A 24,983-nucleotide genomic window follows, 5' to 3' on the forward strand; every position below is an offset into this window, starting at 1 on the left:
TCCACGCCCGGGGCAGTGGTTTAATAGGAGCTGGGATTACAACTCAGGAGGCTCTGGGCTCCCCCTGCCGCGATCAGAGATCACCCAGAACAATGATCAGGTCCAAATGTGAGGCGACTACATCAAATCGTCTGGCGGCTAAGCACATTCACCCCATACCCAGTACCGTCCTTAGCGCTAGAGCGAAGGAAGCAGGGGGAGGAGACAGTCACAGCACCCTCATTACGTGGGACTCTACTCAAAGCGGCTCAGACTGATTGAAAGGACGGATCCGTTCCTATGCCACGGTGGCTGCTGAAGCAGATTCCCGCTGGCCCATCGGCTCGATCGCATGCAGCTAAACAATCCCCAAGGAAGGCGACCAAATGGAGGCAGGTTTAAAGTTCTTGCTTCATGCGCCAACTTTGCGGGATCTCCTCCTCGCCGCTCTCCGAGTCCGAGGCCACCTGGAACTCTCGGGGCCCCGGCGTGAGGTGGAACACAACCGGTGTCTGACTCAAAATGGGATTGGTTTGCTGCAGGCCCAAAATCCACTTGGCCAAAGTGGCCTGGTCTCCTGCCCCGGCCATGCACATGGCAAAGATGGGGCCTTCCACCACTGCAGGGGACAGGACAGAGAACAGAAGCAGCGTCAATATTAGCAAACCCCACAGCACAATGGAGCAGTGGACTCCAGTAATGCCATCGGAGTGACTGGAAATCAGGATTCTTGGGTCCTAATCTCACCTCTGCCCCTCCCTCCGCAAGGAAACTGTCAATTCACCAAACAACAATAATCCTCCACCCTCAGGAGGGAGGCGGCTTGTCTGTCAAGGACTTCGGGTCCCTGGTGCAAAGTCCACACAGCCAGGAACTGTTTTTTTCACCCGGCATTGAAATGTGGCCACCTCTGGGGAAGAACACAACAGCTACCACACAGCCGCTTAGAACAGAAGTCACTATCGTATCCCGCTGCAGAGGAGTTCTGATTTGACATGTTCAGGTAGGGAAGAAAAGTATCTGCTGATCTAAGTAACCTTAATACTTTCTTTCTTGGGGGATCAGATATAGAGATAAGAGGGGGAGGAAAAAGATCATTCTTATTAGCCTGCGATTGCTCAGAAGCTGGATAGGAGTCAGCAGGGGGCCCTTGTTGCCAAGGCGGCTAATGGCATTTTGGGCTGTATAACTAGGGGCACTGCCAGCAGATCAAGGGACGTGATCATTCCCCTCTATTTGACATTGGTGAGACCTCATCTGGAGTCGTGTGTCCAGTTTTGGGCCCCCCACTACAAGAAGGATGTGGAAAAATTGGAACAAGCCCAGCAGAGGGCAACAAAAATGGATTAGGGGGCTGGAGCACATGACTTATGAGGAGAGGCTGCGGGAACTGGGATTGGTTAGTCTGCCGAAGAGAAGAATGAGGGGGGATTTGATAGCTGCTTTCAGCTACCTGAAAGGGGGTTCCAAGGAGGATGGATCTAGACTGTTCTCAGTGGTGGCAGATGACAGAACAAGGAGTAATGGTCTCAAGTTGCAGAGGGGGAGGTTTAGGTTGGATAGTAGGAAACACTATTTCACTAGTAGGGTGGTGAAGCACTGGAATAGGTTCCCTGGGGAGGTGGTGGAGTCTCCTTCCTTAGAGGTTTTTAAGGTCAGGCTGGACAAAGCCCTGGCTGGGATGATTTAGTTGGGGTTGGTCCTGCTTTGAGCAGGGGGTGCGACTAGATACCTCCTGAGGTCCCTTCCAACCCTGCTATTCTAACCAGTGCCAGGGCTGGTTTATGCAGACCTCTCTCAGAAGCTCTGGATTAGGATGGGGACTATTAACTGGGGCAGTAACCTTCATCCACCGCTGAGCAGGGCTGGATTTGAACTGGTGACTTAGAGGTTGACAGCAAACTATTACAAGCGTTGGAAGCTTATACCGAGGGGGAGTGGCTTTGGTTAAGAGGTGGAGTTAGGCACTGGGAAACTGGACACAGGACTCCAGATGAGGCCTCACCAATGTCGAATAGAGGGGAATGATCACCTCCCTCGATCTCAGCTTAGGGTGAGTGAGGACACAGAGGTCGATTAGCCTATGGAACAGCCTCCAGAGGGATGAATCAATTTCTGGGCTCTATTTCTGTTTCACTGCCAGCTGCTCTGGCTCTCCTGTTGCCCGACTGTCCCAGTAGATTTGATTGGCTCTAAATGTGCCCCCACCTCAGTGGCCCAGCCCCACGTGTGTTACCTTCATCCACGTAAAATTCCTCGTCGTCCCAGAGGCCCCGGTCCAGGTCCAGGTCGAGGTGCATGGGGTAGTACAAGTTCCTCTCGGAGTCGATCACCTCTTCCTAAGGGGGAGGGGGGGGGAGATATTTATACAGGGGGAGTAAATACCCCCCCCAAACACCTCTACCTCACTCAACCGCTACCCAGCACCCCTGAGCCGCATGCATCTCTCTGCCCTCCTGGGACAAGCCCACTCTTCAGCTTGTGCGGCCCCTGGATTTCCAGAGAAAGATGCCAGAATGGCAGCCCAGTGCGTCTGCAGAGCCAACTTCCTGTCCGATCTCCCCGAGCCAGCCCTGGACAGACCCCCCAGGTGGAAGAGGGGACCCCGGCCTCTCCAGCGAGGCTGTTGGTGAGGAGCCTGGTCACTGCAGATTGTGCTGGGGGTTTCGACGATACGTTCACCAGCCCAGCTAGGAATGAGCTGAGACCTGGCAAACTCATTATGTGCAGGCCGACGAATGGCGTCAGGTGGAGGTAATTATTGGTCTAGGGAATAGAACTGGTGCCCCCGAGAGGGGAAAAGCCCCATATTCCAGTCTCTGACTCCCCTGAGCAAGCCAGTCCCCATGCTGGGGGTCAGAGACAGCACCCCCTATAGGGGAAAAGCCCCCATAGCCCACTCCCCACACCCCATGAACCAGCCCCTGCCCCACCTCCACAAGACTTACAGCGTTTCCAGAGTGACTCAGGTCATTCACCAAACCAGCACCAACTCCGTGGTGTTTGCAGTGCAGGGAAACAGCCTGGAAATACAGACCCTCCTCCCCAGAGCCCACAGCTGGCAGCCCCAGGCCTACGCAGAGAGGCAAGGCCATTCTTTACCTTTTCTTCAGGAGGCAACGGCTCTCCCCGGAGTATATAATAATAAACACACGTCTTCTTCAGCCACAAGGGGAAGGGGCCCTCGACAAACACGGGCCTGGCCGGATTGTGGCGAGCCAGGAGTTCCTGCTGATCAGGGCTCTGGATTCCTAAAGGGAGGGGAAACCACACACGCCACAAACCGAGGATTAGCCACCCGGGGAGAGAATGAACATAATCCAACGGCTCTGCGCTGAACGGCCTTCGCACCAAGCCAGAGCACCCCAGGCGGGGAAGCTCTCCGGAGCACAAGCCGCGTACAGCCCCCAGCTGCCAGGCTGTGATTCCTACCCAGGAGCTGGGCTTGTGATCGACAGGCAAGACTCCCCAGATGCGCGCCTGTTACCCCAGATGCAATGCTCCACAGAGAAGCTTAGCTCGTTAGCGTCTCTAAAGACACTGGGCTCCTCAGCGCCGGAGCAGCGTCGTTATTTAACGGGGGAAGGAAGGGTTAGAGGCGAGGCTCTAAGGAAGGTGAGCAAATCCACGTCAATGGGGTAGAGACATGCCCCCATACCCCCCCGAACGTCCCCCTCTGAGTCTGTCCAGGGTTGCGTGGGGCTTAGAAATCACGAGCCACGTGGGCTGCTTCCCCACAGCCGGGCTGCTTCCAGCCAGCGGCTCGAATGGCCGGACGCCCTCAGTGCCGACGTCGCCTCCAGCTAAGGCAAAGGCGACACACACAACAGGCTAGAGACTTTTCGCTCCCACGTAATCCGGCACCGGCCAGTCAAAGGCAAAGGGGTCCGGGGCATCCCGTACCTACGATGTGCGGCTGGGTGATCTCTTTTCCGGCATCCGAAATATCCGTCAGAGGCCTCTGCGGGGATGAAGACGCCTTTGTTAGAGACAGCATCCTTCACACGCATGGGCTCCCTGACTCGCTCCCCCAGTTCAATACAGCCCGGCAGGCTGTAGATCCCAAGAGGCCGGGCCCCCTGCCCGAACTGGGGACCGAGCCCCGGGAGGCCGGACCCCAGGTAACAGGAGTAAACTCCTTGGTGCATAGAACAGTCTAGAGGGTGCTCCATGCCCCAATTGCCGCAAGCACCTTCTCCTCTGCATCAGGCTGTGCTAGGGGTCGTTCGAGCTGACCAGAGCTTTGCCTCCATCAGCAGCAGCCGCCTGCTCTTTCTGTGACTCCACCGCTGTGCGGCAAGAGGCCCTGGTACGTTAGAGTCCCTTCCTCCGCAGTGCTCACACCCCGGCGCGCGAGAGTCAGTCACTCCCATGGCTACGCGCAACGCGCTACGGCCGAGCGCCTCTCCTTACCTGATAGACCGTGACCGTGGCGCTCAGGTCGGCGGCAATCCGCTGCAGGCTGATCCTGGCGAGGTCGACGGGGTCTCGGGGGAGGGCCGCCGGGACCGGGTACGGGTTGACATGCTTGAATTTGGGGAACCAGTACATGAGCCGCTGGTACTTGCGAACAGGATGGCTCTTCTCGCCAAAGATCTGGAGCAGCAGGAATTTCGTCTGCTTGTTGGGCATGATGCCTGCGCAGACGAGGGAGGAGAGGCACGTAAGAGACGCAGACGGTGCCTTCACCGGCCCTCACCATGGAGACTAAGGGACAGAGGGGTTAAGCGACTTGCCCAGTTCAGACGGGGAGTCAGTGGCAGAACTGGGAATAGAACCCAGGAGTTCTGACTCCCACTCCCCCCAGCCCTAACCACTAACCCACACTGCCACTATGGGTGTTCGGGCACCCCGCACCCCTACCATAGTTCTCCATCTGCTCCAAGACTTGGATCCCGCATTCCTGCTGCCTCGGGTAGTGGTTGAACATCCTCTGGATGAAGTTGCGGGCCACGAACACTTCCTTGGGGAAGACGTCCAGGATCTTGTTGTAGACGTCGAGATCCCGCTCCACCCCAAACTCCGGCATCTTCCTGAGGGCCGCGTTGATGAACTCGACATGACCTCTGCGCCGGACGTCCCTCTGGCAGAAGAGCTCCACCGCTCGGCTGAAGGCGGCCTTGGTCCTGTCTCCCTCGTGGGCCCGCTCGAAGAGCTCATCAAAGGGCACCAGGGACCCATCACGGAACCCTCTGTCTTTCTCCTTGTCCCCCCTCGCCGTGGGGACGAGCTCAGAACGGCTCAGGGCAGCGCTGCTCCGGATGCGCCGCGCAGGCACCGGCCAGACGCACTAGCAGAGAATTGGATACAAACGGCGCCTTTAGCAGCTGTCATGTTACCTGGTGATTAGAGCGCGCTCAGTGGGGCAAGGCCCTAGATATCAGTACCACAGTCCACAGTGCCATTCCATTCCCCTGGCTCACGGGCACTGGACGCCAGCTTGCAGGCCAGCAGTGACTGGCACCATTTGACAGCTGCTTAGCAGCCTGTGTGCAGTGAAACCGCGGACCGATCCGCTGCGACACCACTCGTACGAACGGGCGCCTGCTGCCCCTCTTTCCCCAGCCCTCAGATCACAACAAATGGGAGCGGGGATGGGGGGCTTTGTCCTGGGGGGCGAGTGGGAGAAGAAGCCAGATCCATGTGGGCGAGTGGGGGGAGCCAGATCCATGGGGGGCTGTGCCCTGGGAGGGGAAGCTGGGGGGGCAGCTGGATCCATGGGGGGCTGTGCCCGGGGGGCTGAGCTGGCGGGGGCAGCTGTGGGTTTAGGGAATAGAACCCCAGAAGTCCTGACTCCCAGTCCCTGCTTCCCCCAAACACACGCACAATCCCCTCCCTGGGGCGTCACACCACAGGGCTGCCCACGTGCCCCGAGTTGGTTTCCTTTGGACTGGGAGCTGCTGCCCTGCTGAAGGACGCCTGGTACCTGGGCACAGCTGCTTCCCTGCAGCCATGGGCGAGCCCTCCCCGGCGCCGCTTGCCGCAGGATGCCGCGTCCGGCAGAGAGCCCTCGGGCCCGGAGCAGCTTCCGCACACAGTTCATGGTGGGGGGCTTGTCCCTCGGACACGGGGCGGAGGCTGGCGAGGAAGGAGGCTGCTGCTGGAGCTGGGAGACTCAGAATGACGGAGCAGGCTCAGCCATGCCTGACCTCCAGCGTTTGCTTGAAACAGACAGAGAGGGAACTTAGAGATTGACCGTAGGACACGGGGACAGGAAATCTACCGGGGGGGGGGGAAGGGAGAGCTCCCCATCACCTGTTCAGGCGCCCCTCCATTCATGGTGCCCCATATGCATCCACACACACTGCGTCTGTGTCCCCCCCAAACACATTCAGCCCCCCCCGTGCCCTGTCCCCAAACTCCCATATACCCCCCACGGGGAGGGGAGGCCTCCAGACCCTCAACACGCCCATCCCCTCACCTCACACTTCCCGGACACTCCACCTCCCGCCCCCCACCACACGGGCATGCCCCCAGCCCCCCAAAACCCCATCTCAACCCCCAGCTCTCATCCCCCCAACCTGGGCATGCCCCCAGCCCCCCAAAACCCCATCTCCACCCCCAGCTCTCATCCCCCCCATCTGGGCATGCCCCCAGCCCCCCAAAACCCCATCTCCACCCCACACCTCCACCCCCAGCTCTCAGCCCCCCATCTGGGCATGCCCCCAGCCCCCCAAAACCCCATCTCAACCCCCAGCTCTCATCCCCCCAACCTGGGCATGCCCCCAGCCACCCAAACCCCCATCTCCACCCCCAGCTCTGAGCCCCCACATCTGGGCATGCCCCCAGCCCCCCAAAACCCCATCTCCACCCCCAGCTCTCATCCCCCCCATCTGGGCATGCCCCCAGCCCCCCAAAACCCCAACTCCACCCCCAGCTCTCAGCCCCCCATCTGGGCTTGCCCCCTGCCACCAAAAACCCCATCTCAACCCCAAGCTCTCTTCCCCCCAACCTGGGCTTGCCCCAGCCCCCCAAAACCCCATCTCCACCCCCAGCTCTCATCCCCCCCATCTGGGCATGCCCCCAGCCCCCAAAACCCCATCTCCACCCCCAGCTCTCATCCCCCCCATCTGGGCATGGCCCCAGCCCCCCAAAACCCCATCTCCACCCCACACCTCCACCCAGCTCTCAGCCCCCCCGATCTGGGCAGGGCACCCAAAGCTTCCCACCCCCCATATCCGACCTCAGCCGGCCTCACCCCACTGGGCGCCGCCATTTTAGCACCGCCCCCCCCCCGTTTAATCCCTGCCGGGTCAGGGGGCGGAGCCAATCACACGCCTCGCTTCTAAGTCCCGCCCACTCCCAGGCCCAGGTGGGCGGGGAGCCCGTGGGGCAGAGCCGGACACGTGGGTCCCACTTGCCCCCCCCTCTCCCGGGCAGGGGGCGCGCCCCTGAGTCCCACCCCCCGGCAGAGGGCCCGGACTCCTGGGTTCTATTCGTGGCTTCCCCCTCACCCCCCGATTTTGGCCAAGTCCCTTCCTTTGTGCCTCGGTTTCCCTGGCTGGGGTGAGGCTGAATCAGCCAGTGCCCCGGGGCTGCCAAGCCCTTCGCACCCCGCCCCAGACGTGCCCGGACCGGCGGGATTGCCTGGTTCCCGGCTGGTTACAGAGCAGGGGGCACCTTGTCCCAGGTGGGGGGCACATGGGGCAGAGCCAGGTAGGAACCGTCTCGCCCCCCCCCCGAGTCCGGGTGGGAGGGCTGGCCTGCAGCCGGGAGGTTGGACAGAGCCCCCCAGCCCAAGCATGAGGCTCTGCTATTATTTAATATGCCCTCCTCAACCCCCCCCCCCACATACACACAGATCACGCCCCCCCCCCCCCATTATGTCAGGCGCTGTATAGACACAGTCCCTGCCCCACAGCGATGGAAGGGTCAATGACCCCATTTTACAGCTGGGGAAACTGAGTCACGGGGCAGGGGAGTGACGCACCCAAGGTCACTCAGGGATTCTGTGGCAGAGCCAGGAACTGAACCCAGCTCTCCTGAGGCCTAGCCCAGGGACCCCCTCCTCCTCCATCCCCTCGCTGGCCCAGAGGGTGCCCTGGCTTTCCGTTCCCCAGCCCTGCTTTACCAGACCCCCTGCCGGAGGCGGGGGAGCAGGCCTCCAACTTCAGCTTTATGGACAGCAGGGAGGGAACGTCACCTTCCCGCTTGATTCCTCCCTCGGGCCTGTTCTCTCCTGTGAGGGTCACTTGGATCCTTCCTCACACCTGCCCCAAGCTGTGGCACGGCCACTGTGAAACACCTGCCGGGCCCCACCCCAGAGGTGGCTGCACCTCAGCCAGGGGCGGCTCTAGGCACCAGCAAAACAAGCTGGTGCCTAGGGCGGCAAAATCTAGGGGGCGTCCCCTGCGGCCGGGGGGGCGGCAGGCTGGGCCGGCGGACCTGCCGCAGTCATGCCTGCGGGAGGTCCACCGGAGCCCCGGGACGACTGGACCTGCCGCAGGCATGACTGCGGAGGGGGCGCTCGTCCCGCGGCTCGGCTGGACCTCCCGCAGGCATGACTGCGGCAGCTCAAGCGGAGCCGCCGGACCCGCGAACCGTCCGCAGCCGCGGGAGGTCCAGCCGAGCCACGCGGGACCAGCGGTCCCTCTGCAGTCATGCCCGCGGGAGGTCCGCTGCTCCCGCGGCTCCGGGGCGCCTCCCGCGCATGACTGCTTGGGGCGGCCAAAAACGTAGAGCCGCCCCTGACCTCAGCACCAGGTGAGAGTCCTGGTATAAACAGCTGCTGTGTTCCACCCCTGGGTGACTGTACCTCAGCGCTGGATGCGGGATCTCCGTATAAACCAGAAGTAGCTGGATTTCAATAGGGGATTATGTGATCCCTGCCTTTATGTTGTATATGGCTTTGTGACACCCTGAAAGGTGTGTCTATAAACATGGGGCTGTGGCGACAGACGAAAGCAGCAGCTTCCCTCTTTGGAGCATTGCATGTGCATTGCTCCAGGAGATGTGTGCAGGGGCGGCTCTAGGAATTGCGCCGCCCCAAGCAGGGCGGCACGCCGCGGGGGGCGCTCTGGCAGTCGCCGGTCCCGCGGCTCTGGTGGACCTCCTGCAGACGTGCCTGCGGAGGGTCCGCTGGTCCCATAGCTCTGGTGGACCTCCTGCAGACGTGCCTGCGGATGCTCCACCGGAGCCGCGGGACCAGCGGACCCTCCGCAGGCACGTCTGCAGGAGGTCCAGCGGAGCCGCCTGCCGCCCTCCCGCAGCACGCCGCCCCAAGCACGCGCTTGGCGCGCTGGGGTCTGGAGCCAGCCCTGGATGTGTGTATCGTCCCCATTATTCAAAAGGAGAAACTGAGGCACGGGGCGGGGACGTGACTTGTTCATGGTCACACAAGGAGGCGGTATGAGAAGTGAGACTAGAAACCCAGGAGCCCTGGCCCTAACCACTAGACCTCCCCGCTGCCCAGGCGCCTCTCAGAGCCAAGAATAGACCCAGGAGTTTGACTCCCAGCCGCCACCTGCATTAACCCCGGAGCAGCTGTGAATTCAGGAGACAGAACCCAGGCGTCCTGGCTCCCAGCCCCCGTCCCCTCCTGCCACGGGGATAGAACCCAGGCGTCCTGGCTCCCGCCTCCTGCTCCCGCCCCTCCCCCCCAGACAGGGACCGCACCCAGGCCTCCTGCTTCTTTCAGAGCCACCCCCACGGCAGCGCTGGCTCGTCCCCCACCTCGGGACCTGCCACCTGGCCGGCTCCCACCGCCGGTGGGTGGGGGAAGGCGGCGGGGGGCGTGTCTGGCCCCACGAGGGGGCGTGTCCTGCGCAGGGATTGGTGGAGGCGGGGGCGCTGGCCGGCCCCCCTGTCAGAGCCAGGAGCGGGGCGTGGGGTTGGGATGTGGCAGCTCCGCGGAGCCTCCGCCTGGGTGGCCGCGGGAGCCCCTGGGCTCCGAGCAGCCGGCGCCCCACGCCCGGGGGCAGGAGCTCCCCAGGTGGGTGGATCGTGCGGGGCAGGGCGAGCCGGGGGGGGAGCCGGATCCATGGGGGCTGTGCCCTGGGGGGCGAGTGGGGGGAGCTGGATCCATGGGGCGCTGTGCCCTGGGGGGCGAGTGGGGGGAGCTGGATCCATGGGGCGCTGTGCCCTGGGGGGTGAGTGGGGGGAGCTGGATCCATGGGGGCAGTGCCCAGGGGGGCGAGTGGGGGGAGCTGGATCCCTGGGGCGCTGTGACCTGGGGGGCGAGTGGGGGGAGCTGGATCCATGGGGCGCTGTGTCCTGGGGGCTGAGTGGGGGGAGCTGGATCCATGGGGGGCTGTGCCCTGGGGGGCGAGTGGGGGGAGCTGGATCCATGGGGCGCTGTGCCCTGGGGGGCGAGTGGGGGGAGCTGGATCCATGGGGGGTGAGTGGGGGGAGCTGGATCCATGGGGGGCTGTGTCCTGGGGGGCGAGTGAGGGGAGCTGGATCGATGGGGCGCTGTGTCCTGGGGGGCGAGTGGGGGGAGCTGGATCCATGGGGGGCTGTGTCCTGGGGGGCAAGTCGGGGGAGCTGGATCCACTGAGTCTGTGCCCTGGGGGGGCGAGTGGGGGAAGAAGCCAGATCCATGTGGGCCAGTGTGGGGAGCTGGATCCATGGGGGGCTGTGCCCTGGGAGGGGGAGTTGGGAGGCAACTGTGGGTTCAGGGAATAGAACCCCAGAAGTCCTGACTCCCAGTCCCTGCTCCCCCCCCCCCCCACTAGATCCTGCTCCCTTCCAGGATCTCCCAGCTTGCCTGGGGTAGGAGCCAGGGAGCCAATGGGGTGGGAAGAGGGGGAACCATGAGGGGCCGGGCTGCTGGCTCCCTTGTGGCAACACCCCCCCTTGCACCGAAATTGGCACCGTGCATTTGGGGGAGCCCCCCCCATGGAATCAGGGTACCTGTCACTCATCCCTGAGCTGGTCTGCAGCCAGGGTGTGCAGAATGCACCGGGCCGGCCCCACCGCTGAGGGGGCATTACACCAGGCTGGCTTTTGGCCCCAGACAGGGTTAGTGGCTGGGGGGGGGGGGTACGGGGGGAAATTGGCTGCAAGTTTTGCCACTTTGTTACTTGCTCAATTTGCTTATTGACCTGCCAGAATGAATTATAATAATTAACCTCGTGGAGGGGGCTGGGGCCAGCACAGCCAGAGGGAGGTGGCGGGAACTGGATTATTTAGCTGCACGATTCAGTTCCCTGGCGTTGGTGTTTTGCAACCTTTAATTACTGAATGGGAGCGTCTCACCCGCCCTGCGAGCTGGGCACGTCGGATGCTTCCCCAGAGGATGCCAAGTTCCCTGAAATCCCTCCCATGCTCCACCCCGTGCTAACCTGAAACCCACACTCCCCTGCCTGGGCTGGGATAGAACCCAGGAGTCCTGATTCCCTGCTCCCAGAGCTGGGATAGAACCCAGGAGTCCTGACTCCCCCATCCCCTGCTCTAACCACCACTCGCCTCCCAGGGCTGGGATAGAACCCAGGAGTCCTGGCTCCTCCCTCCCCTGCTCTAACCACCACTCCCCTCCCAGGGCTGGGATAGAACCCAGGAGTCCTGATTCCCTGCTCCCAGGGCTGGGATAGAACCCAGGAGTCCTGACTCCCAGCCCCCATCCCACTCTAATCACTTAGGTGGACCATGGCATTACCCTATTCCCCCCTCTTAATTCCAGATTTTGACCTAAGCCTCGTGATCAGTCTGTGTGAGGTGCCCCCCCCTTGCACCCGCACAGCACGTGAACACAGGGAGCTGGCACGGATGCCAGGCACAATGTGGCCGCTCCGTCCCGCGGTGACCCGGCCTGGCTCCGAGCTGCAGTCGGCTTTGTTCTCTGGCCCTGATCCGTTTGCCTTGGCAGCGAAAGCAGGAGGTGGCATCTCGATTGAGCCAGTTCCGGTCACCGCATCCAGACCCTGAGTACCCGCTCTCAGGCCTGTGGTGGGGCAGGGACCTTGCGAGGGCGTCTGCGCCAGCCCCTCTGCACTGAAGTGGGACCCGGTAAACCCAGCCCATCCCTGCCCGCTGTTCGTCCCGCCTGTTCTGAAAACTCTCCGGCCATGGGGATCCCACGGTTAGCCTCAGCCCCCTGCCACAGCCGCAGCCATCGGCGTCCAACACCACTGGGGCTGCGAATGCGACTGTTCCTCATGGACCAGGGCACAGGCAGTCAGACCTAGGAGTTGGAACCGCAGGTCAGCGGCAGAGCCGGGGCTGGAGCCAGCGCAGTCGCAGCTGCAGGGAGTGCTACTGCTGGGCTTAGGAGCATGGCCCAGGAGCCCATGGTGCCAGGCGCTGTACATTATTTATTAGGTGTATTACGGTAGCGCCGAGGTGCCCCACCCATGGCCCAGGACCCCATGGTGCCAGGCGCTGTACGTTATTTATTAGGTGTATTACGGTAGCGCCGAGGTACCCCACCCATGGCCCAGGACCGCATGGTGCCAGGCGCTGTACGTTATTTATTAGGTGTATTACAATAGCACCGAGGCACCCCAGCCATGGCCCAGGACCCCTGGTGCCAGGCGCTGTACGTTATTTATTAGGTGTATTACAATAGCACCGAGGCACCCCAGCCATGGCCCAGGACCCCTGGTGCCAGGCGCTGTACGTTATTTATTAGGTGTATTGCGGTAGCACCGGGGCACCCCAGCCATGGCCCAGGACCCCATGGTGCCAGGCGCTGCACACAGCCCAAAGACACCAGCCCTGCCCCAAACACCTTCCAGGCCTACCAATGCTGTTGCACACGCTCTGCTTCGCTGCTTGGCAGTGGGTTGAAGCGCGTGGCAGCGTTGGCGGGATCGGGGCCAAAGCGTCAGACACGAGGTGGGGGCAGCTGGGGGGGCAGGGAACAAGGAGACGATGCTGATGGGCATGGCGGGCAGTGGGCTCGGCTCTAAGCCGTCGTACCTACACGGTGCCTGTCCCCATGGTTTCTGGTCTGGAGGAGGAGGGCCGGCTCCAGCCCCTGTTGGAACCTCACCCACCCAGACCCCTTTTCCTCCCCACACATAGGGAGCCAGTATTCAGTCCGTGGGCCCCATGGCACTGCCTGCCCCCCCCCACACACACACGCCCGCTGCCAGGCTCCCGGGATCACTCCCACCTGGGTCTCCGCTCAGAGCCAGCCAGATCCGGCTCGACTCTGGGTGGGCTCAGCTCCATCTGGGAATGCTGGGCCCTGCCCCATGGAGCTGGGGGCTCCTGGCCCCACTGGAACGGCTCCCCGTGCCCAGAGCAAAAGGACAGGAGAGCAGGAGCCTCTATTTGCTATTGTCTGCCATTGCACCACTGCTCTGCCGGTGCCCCTCACTCCCGACCCGCAGCCCCTGCTAGCCCAGCCCTGGGCCCCCCCAGCTCTGCCGGTGCCCCTCACTCCCGACCCGCAGCCCCTGCTAGCCCAGCCCTGGGCCCCCCAAGCTCTGCTGGTGCCCCTCACTCCCGACCCGCAGCCCCTGCTAGCCCAGCCCTGGGCTCCCCCAGCTCTGCCGGTGCCCAGAGGCAGATTATAGTTTTGTGGGGCCCTTGGCCAGAGCAAGTGGGGGCCCCTCCCCACCCCTTCTGCTTGCAGGCCAGTTCCCCGCCTGCCTGGCGCTCCAGCTGGGAGGGGGAGGGGAGGTCTGGGGACTCATTTTTCTGGGGCCCCCGGGCACAGACCCCATTGGCTAATCCGCCACTGCCAGCGCCCCTCAGTCCCAATCTGCAAAGCCTCCCCGCCGGCTCCTTCCGGCCGGTCGGCCGGGCAGTGGTGTGGATCCGGGGTTCGAGCCACCAGGGTCAGTTTGCAGCTTCACAGCCTGTTCGGTCTGTGATCATAGAGACCTCCCGGCTGGCTGGGAGAGGTCACCTGCCCCGAACCCCCACCCCACAGGGTCACCTGCCCCAAACTGCCCCACCGGGTCACCTGCCCCGAAGCCCCACCCCACAGGGTCACCTGCCCCAAACTGCCCCACCGGGTCACCTGCCCCGAACCCCACCCCACCGGGTCACCTGCCCCAAACTGCCCCACCGGGTCACCTGCCCCAAACCCCCACCCCACAGGGTCACCTGCCCCGAACCCCCAACCCACAGGGTCACCTGCCCCAAACTGCCCCACCGGGTCACCTGCCCCAAACCCCCACCCCACAGGGTCACCTGCCCCGAACCCCCACCCCACAGGGTCACCTGCCCCAAACTGCCCCACCGGGTCACCTGCCCCGAAGCCCCACCCCACAGGGTCACCTGCCCCAAACTGCCCCACCGGGTCACCTGCCCCGAACCCCACCCCACCGGGTCACCTGCCCCAAACTGCCCCACCGGGTCACCTGCCGCTACCCCCCACCCCACAGGGTCACCTGCCCCGAACCCCCAACCCACAGGGTCACCTGCCCCAAACTGCCCCACCGGGTCACCTGCCCCAAACCACCACCCTACAGGGTCACCTGCCCCGAACCCCCAACCCACAGGGTCACCTGCCCCAAACTGCCCCACCGGGTCACCTGCCCCAAACCCCCACCCCACAGGGTCACCTGCCCCGAACCCCCAACCCACAGGGTCACCTGCCCCAAACTGCCCCACCGGGTCACCTGCCCCAAACCCCCACCCCACAGGGTCACCTGCCCCGAACCCCCAACCCACAGGGTCACCAGCCCCCAACGGCCCCACCACCGGTCACCTGCCCCGAACCCCCACCCCACAGGGTCACCTGCCCCAAACTGCCCCAACAGGTCACCTGACACGAACCCCCACCCCACAGGGTCACCTGCCCCAAACTGCCCCACCGGGTCACCTGCCCCAAACCCCCAACCCACAGGGTCACCTGCCCCAAACTGCCCCACCGGGTCACCTGCCCCAAACCCCCACCCAGCTGGGTCACCTGCCCCAAACCGCCCCACAGGGTCACCTGCCCCAAACTGCCCCACCAGGTCACCTGCCCCGAACCGCCCCACAGGGTCACCTGCCCTGAACCCCCCACCCCACCAGGTCATCTGCCCCAAACTGCCCCAGTGGGGCACCTGCCCCGAACACCCCACCCGGTCACCTGCCCCGAACCGAACTCCCCAGGTCTCCTGCCCCAAATCCCGCACCCCACCGGGTCACCTGCCCAGAATCCCCTCCCCCATCCCAAAGCCCTGCCCCTGAAATCCATTCAGGGTTCCAGCAGGACACGTCTGGAGCAAATATTGATTGAAGTGCAGAGGTTAGTTTGCAGGAAGCTCATTAAGCAAATCCTTAATGACAGTCAGCAGGGCTCCTCTGGGCAAGGATCACCCAGCGCCTGCCAGGTGCAGGGGTTGCTTTAAAGCTCCAGCCTCTGGGAGGCTCCCACCTCTCGCTCACAAACGAAATGATCCTGCTCCCCTCCCAGGGCTGGGGCTAGAACCCAGGTGTCCTGGCGCCCAGCCCCCTGCTCTAACCACTAGACCCCACTCCCCTCACTGGGGCTAGAACCCAGGTGTCCTGGCTCCCAGCCCCTTCCTCTAACCACTAGACCCCACTCCCCTCCCAGATGTGGGGCTAGAACCCAGGAGTCCTGGCTCCTGCCCCCTGCTCTAACCACTAGACCCCACTCCCCTCCCAGATGTGGGGCTAGGACCCAGGTGTCCTGGCTCCCAGCCCCCTGCTCTAACCGCTAGACCCCACTCCCCTCACTGGGGCTAGAACCCAGGAGTCCTGGCTCCCAGCCCCCTGCTCTAACCACTAGACCCCACTCCCCTCCCAGATGTGGGGCTAGAACCCAGGAGTCCTGGCTCCTGCCCCCTTATCATTCAATAATGCTCCCTCCCTTTTGGCAGGTCTTCAACATCAGGCTTCTCTCCCCAGGGGTTCTCTCCCCGGCTCCAGGGGGCCAGATCCCCATCTCGCCTCCAGAGAGCGGGGTACATCCTGGGGGGCTGCTGGTGCTCCCCCTCCCCCGCTGGCCTTGGGCTGCTGGGCGACAGCCACTGAGAGCCCCAGCAAAATCCCCTGACTCGGAGTGGGGGCAGCACCACGTGGCACCAAGGGCCTGTGGTGGGGGAAGGGCACAGGGCTGAGCGTTGCTGTGATGCTTCCAGTGCAGGGGGACCCACAGAGAATCAAGCTCCTAAGTACTCTGCCCTCTGCGACGCAGACTTATTGCCGCTCCACAGAGATCTGGCAGGGCAGGGCGCGTGTGTGCCACTGCCCTTTGCTGCATGGAATGAGAGCAGCTCTGCTGTGTGTCATATGCCCTATAGTGCTACCAGCCAGTGGTGATTCTCCTTCTGCTCAGATGTGGGGGCTGGTGCTTCGTGACCAGAAGGCTCCAGATCCCATCCCGGTGGGGCCCCACGCTCACACCCCGCGCTCCATTCACAGGTGCCACTGAGCGGCCATGGAGGAGTCCACGCGGCTGGGTTACTGCATCGTGGCCGGCAGCTTCGTGGCCTTCCAGTTCTTCTTCTCGGCTGTCAGCCCCCAGCTCTCGCTGGCGCTCAGTCGCCGCTACTGCAGCCTGACCACCGTCAAGAAGTGCGAGTGGAACTCCAGGTACCGCAGTCCTCGGGGCCTGAGGGGAACAGGACAGAACCCAGGAGTCCTGGCTCCCAGCCCCCCAACATCTAACCACTAGACCCCACTCCCCTCCCAGAACTGGGGCTAGAACCCAGGAGTCCTGGCTCCCAGTGCACTAACCACTAGAACCACCCCCCTTCCAGAGCCAGGGTTAGAACCCAGGAGTCCTGGCTCCCAGCCCCCCAACGTCTGACCACTAGACCCCACTCCCCTTCCAGAGCCAGGGTTAGAACCCAGGAGTCCTGGCTCCCAGCCCCCCAACGTCTGACCACTAGACCCCACTCCCCTCCCAGAGCCAGGGATAGAACCCAGGAGTCCTGGCTCCCAGCCCCCCAATGTCTAACCACTAGGCCCAGCCCCCAGCGGGAGCCGTCCGGACGTTCCTGGTGGGCTTAGCCTGAGAACATCCTGGCAGCCGCGTGAGGCGTCTGATGGGCTGAAAGGAGCCATTGTCTGCCCCGGGGGCTGGGCGCTCGGAGCAACGTGGTGGGGCCGTGTGTGATCCGGGGGGGGCACGGGGGGGGCTGAGCCGCGTGTGATCCCCTGGGGGGGTCGTGGGGGGGGCTGAGCCGCGTGTGATCCCGGGGGGGCCATGGGGGGGGCTGAGCCCTGTGTGATCCGGGGGGGCCATGGGGGGGGCTGAGCCCTGTGTGATCCGGGGGGGGCTGACCCCCCTGCATGTCCCTCTCAGGTGTGTCTCCACCCTGCACGCGCTCATCGTCGGCCTCTTCTGCCTCTACATCCTCTTCTTCGATGAAGCCGTTAACGCCAACCCCATCTGGTGAGCTCCCCCGGTGCCCCTCACTCCCGACCCGCAGCCCCCTGCTCCCTGCCCCACAGCTCCCCCGGTGCCCCTCACTCCCGACCCGCAGCCCCCTGCGCCCTGCCCCACAGCTCCCCCGGTGCCCCTCACTCCCGACCCGCAGCCCCCTGCGCCCTGCCCCACAGCTCCCCCGGTGCCCCTCACTCCCGACCCGCAGCTCCCTGCGCCCTGCCCCACAGCTCCCCCGGTGCCCCTCACTCCCGACCCGCAGCCCCCTGCGCCCTGCCCCACAGCTCCCCCGGTGCCCCTCACTCCCGACCCGCAGCCCCCTGCGCCCTGCCCCACAGCTCCCCCGGTGCCCCTCACTCCCGACCCGCAGCCCCCTGCGCCCTGCCCCACAGCTCCCCCGGGGCCCCTCACTCCCGCCCCCCAGCCCCCTGCGCCCTGCCCCACAGCTCCCCCGGTGCCCCTCACTCCCGACCCGCAGCCCCCTGCGCCCTGCCCCACAGCTCCCCCGGTGCCCCTCACTCCCGACCCGCAGCCCCCTGCGCCCTGCCCCACAGCCCCCCCGGTGCCCCTCACTCCCGACCCGCAGCCCCCTGCGCCCTGCCCCACAGCTCCCCCGGTGCCCCTCACTCCCGACCCGCAGCCCCCTGCGCCCTGCCCCACAGCTCCCCCGGTGCCCCTCACTCCCGACCCGCAGCCCCCTGCGCCCTGCCCCACAGCTCCCCCGGTGCCCCTCACTCCCGACCCGCAGCCCCCTGCGCCCTTCCCCACCGCTCCCCGGTTGCCCCTCACTCCCGACCCGCAGCCCCCTGCTCCCCCGGTGCCCTCACTCCTGACCCACAGCCCCCTGCTCCCGGCCCCACAGCTCCCCCGGTGCCCCTTTCTCCTGACCCACAGCCCCCTGCTCCCTGCCCCACAGCTCCCCCAATACCCCTCACTCCCCACCTGCAGCCCCCTGCTCCCTGCCCCACAGCTCCCCCGGTGCCCCTCACGCCCGACCCACAGCCCCCTGCTCCCTGCCCCACAGCTCCCCCGGTGCCCCTCACTCCCGACCCACAGCCCCCTGCGCCCTGCCCCACAGCTCCCCCGGTGCCCCTCACTCCTGACCCGCAGCCCCCTGCGCCCTGCCCCACAGCTCCCCCGGTGCCCCTCACTCCAGACCCGCAGCCCCCTGCTCCCTGCCCCACAGCTCCCCCGGTGCCCCTCACTCCCGACCCACAGCCCCCTGCGCCCTGCCCCACAGCTCCCCCGGTGCCCCTCACTCCTGACCCGCAGCCACCTGCACCCTGCCCCACAGCTCCCCCGGGGCCCCTCACTCCCGACCCTCAGCCCCCTGCGCGCTGCCCCACAGCTCCCCCGGTGCCCCTCACTCCTGACCCGCAGCCCCCTGCGCCCTGCCCCACAGCTCCCCCGGTGCCCCTCACCCCTGACCCGCAGCCCCCTGCGCCCTGCCCCACAGCTCCCCCGGTGCCCCTCACTCCCGACCCGCAGCCCCCTGCTCCCTGCCCCACAGCTCCCCCGGTGCCCCTCACTCCCGACCCGCAGCCCCCTGCGCCCTGCCCCACAGCTCCCCCGGTGCCCCTCACTCCCGACCCGCAGCCCCCTGCGCCCTGCCCCACAGCTCCCCCGGTGCCCCTCACTCCCGACCCGCAGCCCCCTGCTCCCCGCCCCACAGCTCCCCCGGTGCCCCTCACTCCCGACCCGCAGCCCCCTGCGCCCTGCCCCACAGCTCCCCCGGTGCCCCTCACTCCTGACCTGCAGCCCCCTGCACCCTGCCCCACAGCTCCCCCGGTGCCCCTCACGCCCGACCCGCAGCCCCCTGCTCCCCGCCCCACAGCTCCCCCGGTGCCCCTCACTCCTGACCCGCAGCCCCCTGCTCCCTGCCCCACAGCTCCCCCGGTGCCCCTCACTCCTGACCCGCAGCCCCCTGCTCCCTGCCCCACAGCTCCCCCGGTGCCCCTCACGCCCGACCCACAGCCCCCTGCTCCCTGCCCCACAGGTCCCCCGGTGCCCCTCACTCCTGACCCGCAGCCCCCTGCTCCCCGCCCCACAGCTCCCCCGGTGCCCCTCACTCCTGACCCGCAGCCCCCTGCTCCCTGCCCCACAGCTCCCCCGGTGCCCCTCACTCCTGACCCGCAGCCCCCTGCTCCCTGCCCCACAGCTCCCCCGGTGCCCCCCACTCCTGACCCACAGCCCCCTGCACCCTGCCCCACAGCTCCCCCGGTGCCCCTCCCTCCTGTCCTACAGGCCCCGGCACCCTGCCCCACAGCTCCCCCGGTGCCCCTCACTCCTGACCCGCAGCCCCCTGCTCCCTGCCCCACAGCTCACCCACAGCCCCCTGCTCTCCCAGCCCTGGGCTTCTCCCCCCCGCCCACAGTTCTGTAGCTGGCTGCAGCCCATGCTCGGAGTTGGGGGCGGGGGCAGATTTGCTCTGGTCCATTTCCCAAGCCCCGTCTCTCACAGCTGGTTGGAAGGTGCCAGCCCTGGGCCGGGCAGGGGGGTGAGCGGGGGGTCCCGTGGGCCTGGGGTCACATGGTGGCAGAGGTGATAAAAGGCTGGTTTGTGCCTGGGAAGAATGGCCCCCTTGTTCCCCGCTGCCAGGAGCCAGAGCCGACCGTGCAGCTGGCATCAGCTGGGCATAGCCACTCGCATTGGGGAGCGGAGCCCGGGGGCTGGCACGGTGCCCGGCAGGGGGGTTGCATGCAAGGAGGATCTGGGGCCCAGGCACTGGGGGGAGTGAGCGTCTGAAGGGGGGAGCAGGCCCCACGATCTGCCCCCTGCCTGTGTTCATGTTCCACCTCCCCCCCACCCCGTCCCACGCCAGCCCCTCATCCCCTGACTCCTTGTGCTTCCAGGGGGGACCCTGACCTGGTGAAACTCAACGTGGCCATCACCTGCGGGTACCTGCTCTACGGTAAACGCTGGGGGCACCGCGCTGCCCCTGCTGGCCGGCCTGGGGACTGCGACCCCCAGCTCCTGGGCCTCCCTGACCCGGGGGGACCCCAAAACTGGGATTTCAGCCACAAAATCATCTAAAAACCTGAAAAAAACGGGGAAAGTTCTTACAGTTTTGGTGGCTTTTTCCTTGTAGGGTGACCCGATGTCCCGATTTTATAGGGACAGTCCTGATTTGGGGTCTTTTTCTTATATAGGCTCCCATTACCCCCCCCAACCCCATCCCGATTGTTCACACCTGCTGCCTGGTCGCCCTATTTCCTCCTAGAGCTGCTGGGGCCAGGCTCTGGGGCTGAGGCAGAGAGCAGCAGTGGGGCGGCTGGACCCTGAAACCCCACCCAAGTGGGAGCCGTTTGTCCCCCCCCCAAAGCTGAGGATCCCAGCAGTGGATGGGAGCCCCAGGAGAAATCCAGATGCCCAGCCCAGGGGGAGGCTCTCCCAGGCAGTGACCGGTTCGTCGGGCCCCAGGGCCGGCGCTGAGGGGGCGCCAGGGGTCGCCCACCGGCTACGGGCCCCGCTCCGAGGGAGGGGGCGGGAGCTGCCCGGCGAGCGGGAGGGGGGATGTGGGGGGAGTGTTTGGGGTGGGGGGGCGGCTGTGTGTGTGTTTGTGCGTTTCCCCATTGCTCAGCCTGACCCAGCCCCCCCCCCCCCCCGGGCCCCCCGGCACACTGACCTGCCCCCCACCATTAAACCCCCTCGCGCTCTGTTCCAATTCCAGATTTGCTGCTGCTCCTGCGCTACTGGAAGACGCTGGGCGACTCCCTGTTCGTTTGCCACCACTTGGTGGCGCTGTACGCCTACGGCTACGTGCTGGTCAGTGCCAGGCCCGGCCGGCCGCCCTGGGGCAGGCTCCCTCCCCTGTCCCTGCCCCCCAGATCTCTGCTCTCTCTCTGCTTCCTCTGCACCCCCCAGCTCTTTCCTTTGCCCCCACGCCGAGGGCAGCGGCTGGCTCCATGCAGGCTCCAAATTCAGCTTCAACCCCCCCCTTTAAACCCTGCTAGAATCCACCCCCCCACCCCCACCCCCACCCCCCGCTTCAAGTCAGACCTCAGATTTCAGCCCCCGTTCACCAGCCGGCGTCCCCCCTCCCAGGCCTGGCGGGGGCGGGGACGCAGCCAGAACACAGGAGCTAAAGGCACCTGCCTCCGGGAGGCTGGGCTGGGTTTGGGGGTAAGGGGCTGGGAGTCACGAGCGCTGGGTTCGAAGGGGTCTGGCCGCTGCTGGAGACGGGATACCGGGGTAGATGGGCCCAGGCCCTGTTCTGCAGCAGGGAGGGGCTAATCTCAGGGGGGGTTAACACCAGGAAGGACCCTTAGATCTAGTCTGACCTCCTGCGTGGCACAGGCCGGAGAATTTCACCCACCTCCTGCATGAGAGATTAGCTCAAGGCAGAGAGCGTGGCCAGGCCCTGGACTCCCCGCTTTGTGTGCGGCTCGGGGTGGGCACCCTGGGGCGGATGGCGAGGGCTGGACCAGGGAGGAAGGATGGTCACAGACAGCCTGGGTGACCCTGGGCCAGTTGTGTAGCTGCTCGGTGCCTCAGTTTCCCCTTTGTATAATAGCTCTGCACACACACACACACACACACACCCCTGCCAAGGGCATCGTGAGGCTAAATACACCAACGATGGTGAGGTGCCCAGATGCCACGGTGATGGCAGCCGAACGGCGCACACGCTGTGCTGGGAGACAACTGGGCTTTTCCCACACACACACCCAGGCGGCTTCCCTTGGTGGCCAGCGACTCACCAGGAGCCGTTTGCCTCCGCAGCCTCAGCTGCTTGTTAGCACCAAAGCTCCCCGGGCCCAGCTCTGTCAGGGGCGGCACCAGCTGCCCCCGGGGAAGGGGAAAAGCCCTGCATGGGGCAGCGGGGTCGGGGGGATCCTCTCCCCCACTAAGGGCTCATGCGACGCCCTGAAGGGTTAACGGCCCTTCCCCAGGTCTGCTCAGCCCAGCGCTGCTGGTCCCAGATCACTGGGGAGGAGCCTCGTTGGCTTCCGAATCGGGACTTTCTACCAGTATTTGGGGTTCACCTTATGAACTGGGGGGGTTGCAGCTGTAGCCGACTTCCCCTGGCGCTGGCAGCTTTATCCGTCCCGCTGAGGGCCAGGACGCTGCTTTGCCTTTGCTGCGAGAGCTGGATTCTCCCGGGACTCCAGGAGCTGGGGATTGAAACCGACTCTCGCCCGACTCTGGGAGCTGGGGCGTCGGCTCGGTAACCGGGGGCGCTGGGGATCAAGCTGTGTTCCAGCCTGCAGCGTCTTGGGTAGGGTCGGAGGGACTTATGAAAAGTCAGGGGGGCAAACCAAGGTGTGGGGGAGCATAGGAAGTGACGCCCCTGCTTGGCATCGGCCAGGCCTGTTAGCATCGGCCAGGCCCGTGAACCGGGCTACTCACTTGGGCCGTGTTTTCGCCTGGGTCAGTCTCCCCTGTTTGTGGGGCCGTCGGGCCCTCAGATCTTAGCCAGCGGGAAGAGTCCGGCCCCAGCCCCAGCTGGCGTCTCTCTCCCCACTGTGCCCCCTGCGCTGCGCCCCGGCCATGGGAACATCTGAACGTTTGTGACTCCTTACCAAGCCCCCGGCCCTCCCTGGTGTGACCCTGGTACTGAGCTCCCATGGGGATCAGCCCCCCCACAGCTGTCAGACACAGCCCCACCAGCGGGGGCGGACACCCAGAGGGAGGCGGGCCGCAATACGTGGACAGCTCTTTGAACAGGGGTGGGGCAGGTTGAGATTGGGAGCCACTCACAGAGCTGGGTAGGGGAGACCCAGGGCTGGGGTTGTGGGGCTGCGGGTCGGGACTGAGGGGCACTGGCAGGGCTGGGGTGGGGGGCAGGATCCCAGGGCTGAGCTAGCAGGGGTCTGTGGGTCGGGACTGAGGGACACTGGCAGGGCTGGGGTGGGGGGCAGGATCCCAGGGCTGAGCTAGCAGGGGTCTGTGGGTTGGGACTGAGGGGCACTGGCAGGGCTGGGCTAGCCAGGTCCGTGGGTCGGGACTGAGGAGCACTGGCAGGGCTGGGCTAGCGAGGATCTGTGGGTCGGGACTGAGGAGCACTGGCAGGGCTGGGCTAGCGAGGGTCTGTGGGTCGGGACTGAGGAGCACTGGCAGGGCTGGGCTAGCGAGGGTCTGTGGGTCGGGACTGAGGGGCACTGGCAGGGCTGGGCTAGCGAGGATCTGTGGGTCGGGACTGAGGGGCACTGGCAGGGCTGGGCTAGCGAGGGTCTGTGGGTCGGGACTGAGGGGCACTGGCAGGGCTGGGCTAGCGAGGGTCTGTGGGTCGGGACTGAGGGGCACTGGCAGGGCTGGGCTAGCGAGGGTCTGGGGGTCGGGAGTGAGGGGCACTGGCAGGGCTGGGCTAGCGAGGGTCTGTGGGTCGGGACTGAGGGGCACTGGCAGGGCTGGGCTAGCGAGGGTCTGGGGGTCGGGAGTGAGGGGCACTGGCAGGGCTGGGCTAGCGAGGGTCTGTGGGTCGGGACTGAGGAGCACTGGCAGGGCTGGGCTAGCGAGGGTCTGGGGGTCGGGACTGAGGGGCACTGGCAGGGCTGGGCTAGCGAGGGTCTGTGGGTCGGGACTGAGGGGCACTGGCAGGGCTGGGCTAGCGAGGGTCTGGGGGTCGGGACTGAGGGGCACTGGCAGGGCTGGGCTAGCGAGGGTCCGGGGGTCGGGACTGAGGAGCACTGGCAGGGCTGGGCTAGCGAGGGTCTGTGGGTCAGGACTGAGGGGCACTGGCAGGGCTGGGCTAGCCAGGGTCTGTGGGTCGGGACTGAGGGGCACTGGCAGGGCTGGGCTAGCCAGGGTCTGGGGGTCGGGACTGAGGGGCACTGGCAGGGCTGGGCTAGCGAGGGTCTGGGGGTCGGGACTGAGGGGCACTGGCAGGGCTGGGCTAGCGAGGGTCTGGGGGTCGGGACTGAGGGGCACTGGCAGGGCTGGGCTAGCGAGGGTCCGTGGGTCGGGACTGAGGAGCACTGGCAGGGCTGGGCTAGCGAGGGTCGGAGGGTCGGGACTGAGGGGCACTGGCAGGGCTGGGCTAGCGAGGGTCTGTGGGTCAGGACTGAGGGGCACTGGCAGGGCTGGGCTAGCCAGGGTCCGTGGGTCGGGACTGAGGAGCACTGGCAGGGCTGGGCTAGCGAGGGTCTGTGGGTCGGGACTGAGGGGCACTGGCAGGGCTGGGCTAGCGAGGGTCTGTGGGTCAGGACTGAGGGGCACTGGCAGGGCTGGGCTAGCCAGGGTCCGTGGGTCGGGACTGAGGAGCACTGGCAGGGCTGGGCTAGCGAGGGTCTGTGGGTCGGGACTGAGGGGCACTGGCAGGGCTGGGCTAGCCAGGGTCCGTGGGTCGGGACTGAGGGGCACTGGCAGGGCTGGGCTAGCGAGGGTCTGTGGGTCGGGACTGAGGGGCACTGGCAGGGCTGGGCTAGCGAGGGTCTGTGGGTCGGGACTGAGGGGCACTGGCAGGGCTGGGCTAGCGAGGGTCTGTGGGTCGGGACTGAGGGGCACTGGCAGGGCTGGGCTAGTGAGGGTCTGTGGGTCGGGACTGAGGGGCACTGGCAGGGCTGGGCTAGCCAGGGTCTGGGGGTCGGGAGTGAGGGGCACTGGCAGGGCTGGGCTAGCGAGGGTCTGTGGGTCGGGACTGAGGGGCACTGGCAGGGCTGGGCTAGCGAGGGTCCGTGGGTCGGGACTGAGGGGCACTGGCAGGGCTGGGCTAGCGAGGGTCTGTGGGTCAGGACTGAGGGGCACTGGCAGGGCTGGGGTGGGGGGCAGGATCCCAGGGCTGGGCTAGCGAGGGTCTGGGGGTCGGGACTGAGGAGCACTGGCAGGGCTG

The 24,983-nt window shown here is 65.5% G+C and overlaps 2 protein-coding genes across 4 annotated transcripts in view; one reads left to right on the plus strand and one right to left on the minus strand.

The window, feature by feature from the left end:
• On the minus strand, positions 1-7,276 carry LOC123353590 (evolutionarily conserved signaling intermediate in Toll pathway, mitochondrial-like). Of its 2 annotated transcripts, none has more exons than XM_044994808.1 (8): positions 7,178-7,276; positions 5,906-6,140; positions 4,843-5,269; positions 4,393-4,616; positions 3,883-3,940; positions 3,082-3,230; positions 2,216-2,318; positions 1-598 (listed from the first exon to the last, which is right to left on the minus strand). In XM_044994808.1, the coding sequence occupies exons 2-8, from the start codon at positions 6,020-6,022 to the stop codon at positions 378-380; spliced, it is 1,299 nt and encodes a 432-aa protein (XP_044850743.1). In that variant the 5' UTR covers positions 6,023-6,140; positions 7,178-7,276; the 3' UTR covers positions 1-377. The 2 variants fall into 2 exon arrangements, with proteins under 2 accessions (XP_044850743.1, XP_044850742.1); XM_044994807.1 differs by having other exon boundaries at positions 7,163-7,205.
• LOC123353598 (TLC domain-containing protein 4-like) overlaps positions 594-24,983 on the plus strand; it is a 27,529-nt gene continuing 3,139 nt past the window's right edge. Inside the window, exons 1-5 of one of the 2 annotated variants that reach the window (XM_044994825.1) lie at positions 594-982; positions 16,246-16,416; positions 17,132-17,221; positions 20,065-20,123; positions 20,883-20,977. In XM_044994825.1, coding sequence (XP_044850760.1) covers positions 16,262-16,416; positions 17,132-17,221; positions 20,065-20,123; positions 20,883-20,977 — 399 coding nt within the window. In that variant the 5' untranslated portion in view covers positions 594-982; positions 16,246-16,261. Of the gene's footprint in view, positions 983-9,776; positions 9,911-16,245; positions 16,417-17,131; positions 17,222-20,064; positions 20,124-20,882; positions 20,978-24,983 lie in introns of those variants that run through there. The other variant, XM_044994826.1, reaches the window with a different exon arrangement.

This window comes from Mauremys mutica, chromosome 20, assembly GCF_020497125.1.
Source record: "Mauremys mutica isolate MM-2020 ecotype Southern chromosome 20, ASM2049712v1, whole genome shotgun sequence".
Taxonomy (NCBI): Eukaryota; Metazoa; Chordata; order Testudines; family Geoemydidae; genus Mauremys; species Mauremys mutica.

Coding starts and splice junctions, on each gene's coding strand:
- LOC123353590 (XM_044994808.1), bottom strand. CDS start 6,022: ATGAACTGTGTGCGGAAGCTGCTCCGGGCCCGAGGGCTCTCTGCCGGA. Junction 4,617..4,842: donor GGAGCAGATGGAGAACTATG/GTAGGGGTGCGG, acceptor TCGTCTGCGCAG/GCATCATGCCCAACAAGCAG. Junction 3,231..3,882: donor CACCCAGCCGCACATCGTAG/GTACGGGATGCC, acceptor CCCTCCCTTTAG/GAATCCAGAGCCCTGATCAG.